This window comes from Haplochromis burtoni, unplaced genomic scaffold (assembly GCF_018398535.1).
Source record: "Haplochromis burtoni strain Fernald_Lab_line unplaced genomic scaffold, NCSU_Asbu1 Contig_808, whole genome shotgun sequence".
In the NCBI taxonomy this organism is placed as follows: domain Eukaryota; kingdom Metazoa; phylum Chordata; class Actinopteri; order Cichliformes; family Cichlidae; genus Haplochromis; species Haplochromis burtoni.
In genome coordinates, this window is record NW_024583169.1 from 145,869 (window position 1) to 156,740 (window position 10,872).

Below are 10,872 nucleotides of genomic sequence, written 5' to 3' on the forward strand. Positions count from 1 at the left end.
CCCCCCCCCCTCTGTGATAATAAAAGCTGGATGCTGATCACTGTGCTAGCTCTGAATATCAGTCCTTACCCTGACACCATCCCTCTGTGTACCGGATCAGTGTGTACAGCCACCTTATCATCAGTTATTCCTTCTGACATTCCCGTTACTGTTGTCCTGACTCTAGTTTTCCTTTCTCTACCTGCCCACACGGGTTATATTTATTCTAACACCTTCATTCACTCACACTTCTACAACAGTGCCCGCTAACTTGTGTGGAGCTGTATACAATTAAAGTTGTATGAATACGTCACATCCTCCTCCACCGTCTTCACATCAAACATCCCTGTAGGATAAAATCCCACGATGTTTCCTGAAGCTTATATCTGGTTTCCTGCTCCTGAACATTTGCTCCCAGGCTGCAGACATTACGTATCCTGCATCCAGCAGTTGAATCCAACTACAGACCAGTTTCTAAATTGCCTTTTCTTTCTAAAGTCCGTGAGAAAGTTGTCCTTCTTCAGCTCCAGACCTTTCTAGATAAAAATGGCGCTAGTAATTCAGTCTGGTTTTAAAATGCACCACAGCACTAAAACTACTCTTTTAAAAGTTTCTAATGACCTTTTGACTTTTACTGACTTGGGAGATTCTGCCATTGTCATACTATTAGACCTCCGTGCTGCCTTTGATACCATCATGGGATTCTTATCTCTCGGCTTGAGCGCTGAGTCGTGGTTTAAATCTGACCTGTCCAACCAAAGTTCTTCTGTTGGATTGGGGGATGCATCATCCTCAAAAGCCTCCCTGTCTGTGGGGTCTCCCAGGGGTCCATTCTTGGTCCAGTTCTCTTTTCTATTTACATACTCCCTATGGATTCAATTTTTAAAAACATGGCATCTCATTGTTATGCAGACGACTCACAGACTTACCTGCCACTGAAACGTAAATCTGTGAGTCCTCTGAAGGCGTTGCTAGATTGTTTGGATGATGTTAAGCCATGGATGGCTTTAAACTTCCTTCACCTAAAGGAACAGAAAGCAGAGGTGAGTATGTTTGGTCCCTGTGACCACTGCGACTTTGGCCCTTTAGAAATGAATAAAAAACCCTTTGCGAGGAACCTAGGAGTGATTTTTGACTCTAACCTAACATTTGATAAACAGATTAATGCTGTAATCAAGTCCAGTTTCTTTCATCTTCAGCTACTTGCTAAAGTGAAGCCATTTCTCTGTTTTTAGAGGCTCTGAGAGAGATATCAGTGCCTTCATTTCATCTGCCTCGACCACTGTAATAGTCTTTACTCTGGTGTTAGTCTGTCGGCCGTCAGCTGGTCCAAAACGCTGCAGCACGGTTACTAACTCTCATCACAGTGGCTGCCAGTTAGTTTTAGAATTAATTTTAAGATTTTATTATTTGTTTTGAAGGCATTGCACGGGTTAGCACCCTCATACATTTCTGATCTTTTAAACTGGACACTCCTGCAAGATCGCTGAGGTCAGCGGACCAAAGATCGGGCCTTTGCTGGGACCGCCCCTTCACACCAGCACCTCCCAACTTTGGACACTTTCAAAACAAGTATGAAAACCCACTTTTATTCCTTGGCTTTTAAGTCAGAATGAGTTTCTATCACTTTTGTCTTATTTCTTACTCAAATTATCTAATTTTATGATTCTTTTTCTTAACTCTTATCATCTCTCCCTATGTTTTTATTTCTATTATCTTCATTGTACAGCACCTTAGTCAGTGGTTGTTGTTTTAAATGTGCTAAATAAAAACATTTGACTTTGACAAACTGAGTCTGAAAGTCTGTAATACGGCAGTTAATAATAATTGCATTTATATAGCGCTTTTCGAGACCCTCAAAGCGCTTTACAATTCCACTATTCATTCACTCTCACATTCACACTGGTGGAGGCAGCTACAGCCACAGCTGGGCCAGACTGACGGAGGCGAGGCCGGCCTATCACGCCATCGGCCCCTCTGACCATCACCAGCAGGCGGCAGGTGAAGTCTTTCCCAGTTAACAGTTAAGTGTGTGTGTGTGTGTGTGTGTGTGTGTGTGTGTGTAAATCATTAATAAGACAGAGTTTTACACACAACTTTATTTCTTCATTTTTATGGTGGGAGCAAAAAACCGGGTGAACTTAGCAAGATGATCACCAGTGTGACCTCTGACCCCAAACACCAGTGTGACCTCTGACCCCAAACACCAGTGTGACCTCACACACACACTTTGTTTTCTGACGTGGAATCAGTGAGGTGTAGTTGTGTTGTGGTTCATTTACACAAGTCATGTCATGATTCATATGTTGTGCTGTAAGCAGAGGCAGGTCCCTGTGACAGGCGCTACACACAGAACACACAACAGCTCCTGTGATTACACATCACTGCCGTGTGTTACACACAGAACACACAACAGCTCCTGTGATTACACATCTGTCTCTGAGCTGCTTCTCGGATTGAAATCTTTCAGAGAAACTCTTCCTCCTTTGTTTTCTCATAAAAGAGGAAAAGAGGATGATGATGAAACGGTCAGAGAGAAAACAAGATATATAAATGATAAATGATCTGATACGTTCAGTTGAACACACACACGTCTCTCACAGGCGCTGTTGTTATCTTCCACTGTTGTTGTTGTGTTTCTGTATCTTGGCTCTCAGCTCGCGGCACATCTCTTTGTACTCTGACGTGTTCTTTGAGTACAGGTTTCCGCTCTTCAGCCAGCCCATGATGCTGTGCCTCTCCTCCTTGTTCAGGACTCCTTTCTTGTAGTAACCTTCCACCAGCAGCTTGTCTCCAGCATCGTGGTAGCGCTTCGTTGCGTCTCTGGACATATTTGAGATGTTCAGCGGGAGGATTCCTGCAGAGTTCACACAGCGAGCAGGGAGAGGCGGGGTTTACTCACTGAACAGGAAACGGTGTCTCTGACAGCATCGCACTATATCTGTTACTGTGACCACTGAGGCGAGGACTCATTAATGTGATCGTTGGTGCTTCACGTGTTCCTGTACTAATAATTAACCTGTGTGTGGCTGTGAAACCAGTGTAACCAGCACTCTGACTCTGTGCATTAAACTGCTGAAAGACTGTTTCATCATTTTTGCGGACAGATGTTTCTTTGTGTCGTTTCTATGGTGACGAACATCTTTGCTCATTGTCTCATCAGTAACCTGGTAACAGCACATAGTACTTCTATCTCTACAGGCTTGTTTGTAGCCTACCTGCATCCTCTCTGAGAGAATTGGATGTGACTGGATTGGCTGCCAGCAGCGACATCTTCACCAGTTTTTCCCCGTCTCCAGAAATAAGAGTCTCCTCAAGCTTCTCGCTGGAACAGAAGCACGTTAGCTATCCAAAGAAAACTCTGAGTTTAGCTCCAGGACGAACAGATTTGTTCTCACCTGATTATACGAGACTCTTTTCTGTTGCGCCAGGTCAGGCCTGCCTCATGGTGCGGCTTCAGAACCTCTCTGCACAGCCCGCGGTCTCCGTTTTTATCCAACAGAGCAAAGAGGTTGGGGCTTTTGTTTTTCAGGTCCTCTCTTAACTTTACGTTCTCAGGGTCCTGCAACGTTTTAAGGGCATTCTGAAAGACACATCTAGGTGGGACGTGGTCGGCTTCCACCGCCAACCTGTTTTCACCACATTCTCTTTGGTTTGAGGTTTGCACCCGGATCTTGTACACACTGTTGGCAAGAAACACATTCAGAATACGATTTAATGTGTGTTACACGTGAAGTTCAATCTGCTGGTCGTCGTGGTCACACATTAAATACTTACTCAGCATGCGCTCCAACCAAACCCAGACGTCGTTCTTCGATATCTCGTAATTCCTCTGGACTCAAACCTTTCTTGCTCATGTCGCCCAAGATGGCGTTGAAATCGTCTACGGCTTTTCTTCGCGCCTTTCGATCTCCTCCACATATGTAATATCTTCCAGGAGAGTTAAAGGTTTCTTCATATCCTTTCTGCAGCTTCAGAACTCCTGCGTATTTGGGTAGGTTTTGCTGAAGCTGAGTGGATATAAAACATGACATAAGATGAGTTACCTAATTGCTTCCTATCTCCTGTGCAGACTCTGAATAACACAAAGGCTACACCTCCTGTAAAAAGGTAAAACACTGATTGGGTCCATAATCGCACAGGCCTCCAGAGGCCAATTCAGGGTGGGCTAAGCCTGTAGAGGCGGCCACAGAGATCGTGTTTGATGAGTCCAAGACGGCTCAAGATGAGTTAGAGTTTCCCAGTTTGCAATTTCTGAGAAAAAGAAACCTTGTGTTTACTTGCATATGCAATCAGTGACTTAGTGTTGCACTAGCCAGCCATAAAGGGTGAGACTGGCCCTAGTGTTTTCCCATTTGAACAAGCTAAACCAGATCATTGTGCACCACCTCTGGTTTGTACAAAAGCCAAGCAAGTTACTGAGGAGTCTGTTAAATCTGCTCCTGAGCTTGTAAACCCAGCGGCTTTTACTTTTTCACTCGTGACCACCCCAGAGCCTTCTCATGCATCTGTCCTGGTTCCCAGGGCAAAGGCAGCTGAGACCCAGGCTGTGTCCGAATTCAGAGGAAGGATGCTTCAATGCCATATTTGGATGCAATGACGTCACAGAGACACGACGAGGGCTGTCTGAATTCAAAGAGTACTCAAAATGTGGCGACAAATGCGTCCTACTTTGCCCCAAATTTTAAGGATGGGTCCGATGTATCCTTCGTGTCCTACTATATCCCAGGATTCATTGCGGGTCATAGAGGAGATTTGTTTCTGATAACGATGGTGGTCGAAGCAGGAGAGGAAAACACTTTCAAATGTAAGTATATGAAAATCTGGTTGTACAAAAGTTAAATTGTTATAGCGGTTGTGTTGTTAAGCATGAATTTCCCCTTGTGAGACTAATAAAGGTATATCAATCAATCAATCAAAGCTTTAGGCATCTGCAGAGACATGTTCCTTTTATTTAAATAACCGTAAACCAGCTTGTATCGCGGGTCCCGCGGTTTTTCATGTAATGCCGCTTACATACAGCTAATTTAGATTTTTTTGAATTGGTGATATGTTGTGGGGAACAAAGACCAAACGGCTTAATTTATTAAAACGAGGAGAAAACGATCACCTCTTCACTGGGGTGAAGAATTGGGCCGCTACGGCGTGGATGTACAAGAATAAACGGCTTGAACTCTTATTGTTAGCTACAAAGAATTGGCTTTTAGAGTCAGTTAGTTCACTAAATAAAACATCACTAACGCCAAAGGGCTTGATTTTGACTTCATCTGAATACGTTGTAGAGGACCCCACACACTCCTCACACACACTCTGCTGCCTTCTGGAAAGAGGTACCCCGGCCTTCACTACCAGACTGTGGAGCAGTTTCTTCCCCCAAGCCATCAAACTCCTGAGCACTCAATGAGTGGACTGACACACACAGACACACACACACGCACACCTTCATACGCATCACTACCAAGCACTTATCTGCAGATTCTCTCACACACACACACACACACACACACACCAAGTTACTTTTGCACAATACTCAGTATTTTTGCACATTTCCTTTGCACTGTCTTGTGTCTATATCGTCCTGTTTTGTCTAGTGTTGCACTGTCTTGTCTTGTTTTGTTTTTTTTACAGTTTTTGCACATTGCACTTTCTGTAGTCCTGTGTTTGTCTGTTATATCTCACATGTAGCATCACGGTCTCAGAGGAATGTTGTCTTGTTTCACTCTGTACTGTACTGTTTTTTTTTTTAAGGAAGTGATGGCTCCTGTGTTTGGCAAGCCATCTATTCCTCTGTTTTATTTGTTTTTTTTAAATCCTTGAATAACTTTGTGCAAAGTGTCAGCCCAACATTGTCTTATGATCCCCAGACATTATTGGAAATAGGTTTATTCACGCAGATCTTAAATTGGCCTGGAAAAAACAACGAAGGCTTTCTGCCTCCCTATCTGGAAGTAACACCACTGCACTGGCACTCCTTATCACTGCCACCAGAATCGCGGAAGCGACGCAGGAGACGGGGTAACCGTAGTGGCCACCTCGTCAAGCTGAGGATTTGGATTTCTCATTTTCCACATGAGCTCCGCTCCATTCGTTGATCTTGTCCGTGACTCTTGGTGCCAATGCGTGCCTTGTACCCGGTGGACCCTTGACTGGTTCCTGTTGTTGGAACTTTCGAGAGGAGTCCTGCAAAATCCCCTTCTTTTCAGCATCTGCGTTGGCGCGGAGTGGAGCAGACTAACCTTCGACCGGTGGATCTGGATGCCGCTGCTTCGGAAGTTTCCGACCCATTTCGCCTCAGGTTATGTTTAATTAATGGCAGATCTGTGGCAAATAAGACCTTCATTTTGAAAGAATTTTTCACTTCCCATGTGCTGGACTTTTCTTTTTCTGACTGAAACTTCGATCCATCCGGCGAGTAAAATGCCTTCACTGAGCTGCTGCCGGCTGGCTGTGCCTTTCTTAATGTTTCGAGAGTCTCTGGTCGTGGAGGAGGACTAGCTGTTGTTTTTAAGACACATTTTGACTTTAAGCAGCTATCCCCATCGACTCCCCACACCAGCTTTGAACTGAGATGGGCCACTCGCCCTCGGTTTGCTGTTCAGAGTTTCTTGCCGACTGTGCTTCACGCTATGATCAGATCCTTCTGTTTGGGCGATTCTTGGTCATTAAATTGAGGAAAAAGAGAACACAGACACCATATTAATACTAACAGTAATACTTTAACTCAGCAATAAAGACTTACTGTGTTTCTGACCTCCCCCCGAAGGATCTGTGCCTCTTTTCCTACATCACCTGGATTTTTGCAGGTGGCCTGAGCAACAGCGTGGAAGAGGCAGTTCTGATCTTCTGAATTTACTGGGATCACAGTTCCATCTGGTCTCAGGATTTCAAAATGACCACTGCGTGGGCTCTGTTCGCCACGAATCCGTTTAGTTATCTTTGAGAAGAATCCCCTCCTCCTGTAAAAGAAAATGCATTAATCAACCAAAAAAACAACAAATCAGTCACTCTGAAAAAAAGAAAAAGGTGATGACTAACAAATCTTCCTGTAAATATAAGTAAAGTAGTCCAAAACATTTGTTTATTACTGTAAAATTTATTTAAGAGCTGTAGAGGGTAGATTTTTTACATAAGTTGAAAAATTTTAAAGTTTTCAAAATGAATCCTGTTTAAAATTTCCAACACTGGTTGGAACTGGAACTGTTTCCAACTAAGAAGACGTGAAGTTTTGATTGGGACCAATAATTATGTTGTTGTACATCTGTCATGTAGTTTGTGTCCACCACTGAAGCTGTTGGAATAATATTGATGAATGAGAAACAATCATTCCTGTTAAAAGTTTATTTTGTGACCCAGAAAGATTAATAAGAGTAATTTTAAAACTTAGTAGTGGCCACTATTGTTGGGAAACTGAAACTGGTTGGGCCACGCTATGAATTCTGGGATATGGTGGGCCACGAAGGACACACCCGACCCATCCTTCAAATTCGGGGAAATGAAGGACGCATTTGTTAGCCGAATTTGAAGGAGTCGTCGAATTCAGACAGCCTTCGTCGCCTGGCTGTGACGTAATCGGCCTTCAAATGCAGCCTCCGGAGGATGCAGCCGAAGTTTTGGGACACAGCTACACAGTCGCAGAGAGAGTGCGTCACCCTGTAACCATGGCAACCGTAACGCTGCCGCCTGGAACAACAGAATAGCTGTCAAACAAAACCCAAACAGTCCTGACCCGCCACAATATGAAACAGGAAAGTACCGCCGTGTAATCCATTTATTTCAACAAAGTAACTGTATTCTAAATACCACCTTTTTAAACGGTAACTGTAACGGAATACAGTTACTCATATTTTGTATTTTAAATACGTAACGGCGGTACATGTATTCCGTTACTCCCCAACACCGTCTATATCTAATCCTAATAATAATACTAATTCCATTAGATCCAAAAGTTGTATTTATGAAGAAGCATAAGGAAAATGAAAGTTGGAAATAATGTATATAATGAGACTATGAAATGAAACTATAACAGCAAAGGAAGTAAATTCAATTTTGTTTTATATATCACTAAACCACAACACCAAGTGCATCATGGGAATCCCCCAGCAGCCTATGCCTATTGCAGCATAACTAAGGGAGGATTCAGGGTCACCTGGTCCAGCCCTAACTATATGCTTTAGCAAAAAGGAAAGTTTTAAGCCTAATCTTAAAAGTAGAGATAGTGTCTGTCTCCTGAATCCAAACTGGAAGCTGGTTCCACAGAAGAGGGGCCTGAAAACTGAAGGCTCTCCCTCCCATTCTACTTTTAAATACTCTAGGAACAACAAGTAGGCCTGCAGAGCGAGAGCGAAGTGCTCTAATAGGGTGATATGGTACTACAAGGTCATTAAGATAAGATGGGGCCTGATTATTTAAGACCTTGTATGTGAGGAGCAGGATTTTGAATTCTGGATTTAACAGGAAGCCAAAACAGGAGAAATCTGCTCTCTCTTTCTAGTCCCTGTCAGGACTCTTGCTGCAGCATTTTGGATTAGCTGAAGGCTTTTCAGGGAGTTTTTAGGACATCCTGATAATAATGAATTACAGTCGTCCAGCCTGGAAGTAATAAATGCATGAACTAGTTTTTCAGCGTCACTCTGAGACAGGATATTTCTAACTTTAGAGATGTTGCACAAATGGAAGAAAGCAGTCTTACATATTTGTTTAATATGTGCATTGAAGGACATGTCCTGGTCAAAAATGACTCCAAGGTTCCTCACAGTGTTACTGGAGGCCAAGGTAATGCCATCCAGAGTAAGAATCTGGTTAGAGACCATATTTCTAAGATTTTCAGGGCCGAGTACAATAACCTCCTATCACTGAACCCTGTGGAACTCCATAATTAACCTCAGTGTGTGAAGAGGACTCTCCATTTACATGCACAAACTGGAGTCTATTAGATAGATATGATACAAACCACTGCAGTGCAGTACCTGTAATACCTACAGCATGTTCTAATCGCTCTAATAGGATATTATGGTCGACAGTATCGAATGCTGCACTAAGGTCTAGCAGGACAAGCACAGAGATGAGTCCACTGTCAGAGGCCATAAGAAGATCATTTGTAACCTTCACTAAAGCTGTTTCTGTGCTGTGCTGAGCTCTGAAACCTGACTGAAACTCTTCAAATAAACCATTCCTCTGCAGATGATCTGTTAGCTGTTTGACAACTACTCTTTCAAGGATGTTTGATATGAAAGGAAGGTTGGAGATTGGCCTATAATTAGCTAAGACTGCTGGGTCTAGAGATGCTTTTTGAGTAAAGGTTTAACTACAGCCAGCTTGAAGGCCTGTGGTACATAGCTGATTATTAGAGATAGGTTGATCATATTTAAGATCGAAGAATTAATTAATGGCAGGACTTCTTTGAGCAGTTTTGTAGGAATGGGGTCTAAAAGACAGGTTGATGGTTTGGAGGAAGTAATTATTGAAGTTAACTCAGAAAGATCAATTGGAGAAAAAGAGTCTAACTTAACATCAATGGTACTAAGAGTAGCTGTAGATAATATTACATCTGTGGGATGATTACTGGTAATTTTTTCTCTAATGATAAAAATTTTATTTGTGAAGAAGTTCATGAAGTCATTACTAGTTAACGTTAAAGGGATGGTTGGCTCAACAGAGCTCTGACTTTTTGTCAGCCTGGCTACAGTGCTGAAGAGAAACCTGGGGTTGTTCTTATTTTCTTCAATCAGTGATGAATAGTAAGATGTTCTGGCTTTGCGGAGGGCTTTCTTATAAAGCAGCAAACTATTTCTCCAGGCTAAATGATGATCCTCTAAATTTGTGACACGCCATTTCCTCTCCAGATTACGAGTCATCTGCTTTAGGGTACGTGTTTGAGAATTATACCACGGAGTCAGGTACTTCTGATTAGAGACCTTAGTTTTCACAGGAGCTACAGTATCCAGAGTCGTACGTAGTGAGGAGGTGAAATTATTAACAAGATAATCGACCTCTGTTGGGGTAGCGTTCAGATAGCTGCTCTGCTCTGTGTTGGTACAGGGCATTGAAGATGATAACAGTGGGTGGATTATATTCTTAAACTTAGTTACAGCGCTTTCAGAAAGACATCTACTTTGATAAAGTCTACTCTCCACTGCTGTGTAATCAATTATTGTAAATGTAAATGTTATCAGGAAATGATCAGACAGGAGAGGGTTTTCAGGAAACACTGTTAAATGTTCAGTTTCTATGCCATATGTTAAAACAAGATCTAGAGTGTGATTAAAGTGGTGGGTGGGTTCTTTTACATTTTGAGAGAAGCCAATTGAGTCTAATAACAGATTAAATGCCATGTTGAGGCTGTCATTTTTAGCATCTACATGGATGTTAAAATCACCCACAATAATTATTTTATCTGAGCTCAGAACTAAATTAGATATAAAGTCTGAGAAATCAGACAGAAACTCTGTGTAAGGCCCAGGTGGACGATAGATGATAACAAGTAAGACTGGTTTCTGAGTTTCACAGCTGGGGTGGACAATGTTAAGCATCAGGCTTTCAAATGAATTAAAAGTCTGTCTTGGTCTTTGGTTGATTAATAGGCTGGTGTGAAAAATTGCTGCCACACCGCCCCCTCGGCCTGTGCTTCGAGGTTTCTGGTAGTTAGAATGACTTCTTTTTCTGCTCACTCTGTTGGTTTTTGGTTTTTGCCCTTCTCCCCCGTCCCTCTTCTCAGCTGTTTCTCTTTCCCTCTTTCTTTCTCCCCTTCTTTCCCCCAGTAAAGTCTGTCCCATATTCAGTAAGTGAAAATAAAATAAACAATAAAAGGTGAATCAAATGGACCATTATGGCAAGGCTGGGATGGTCAATTTGGTAAAGTAAATCCGTTGGGCATCTTTCTTTGCCTTTAGACAA

The 10,872-nt window shown here is 42.6% G+C and overlaps 2 protein-coding genes across 5 annotated transcripts in view; both read right to left on the reverse strand.

Moving 5' to 3' along the window:
- The window catches only part of LOC102304971, a 7,737-nt gene extending 3,284 nt beyond the window's left edge, over positions 1-4,453 (reverse strand). Inside the window, exons 1-5 of one of the 4 annotated variants that reach the window (XR_001335884.2) lie at positions 3,757-4,453; positions 3,378-3,662; positions 3,198-3,304; positions 2,581-2,836; positions 909-1,001 (exon numbers count right to left, since the gene is read on the reverse strand). Coding sequence is in view for 3 of the 4 variants with exons in the window: in XM_014330470.2 (XP_014185956.2) it covers positions 2,592-2,836; positions 3,198-3,304; positions 3,378-3,662; positions 3,757-4,013 (894 nt within the window). In the remaining variant the exon portion in view is untranslated. Of the gene's footprint in view, positions 1-16; positions 1,002-2,010; positions 2,837-3,197; positions 3,305-3,377; positions 3,663-3,756 lie in introns of those variants that run through there. The other 3 variants (XM_042215731.1, XM_014330470.2, XM_014330469.2) reach the window with 3 other exon arrangements.
- Positions 4,454-6,594: 2,141 nt separating this feature from the next.
- On the reverse strand, positions 6,595-6,838 carry LOC121812774 (the record flags this gene model as incomplete). The annotated part of the gene is given in 1 exon segment (XM_042215732.1): positions 6,595-6,838. A coding segment is annotated over 1 exon segment (138 nt), but the record flags the coding sequence as incomplete, so codon positions are not given.
- Between the last annotated feature and the right edge of the window lie 4,034 nt (positions 6,839-10,872).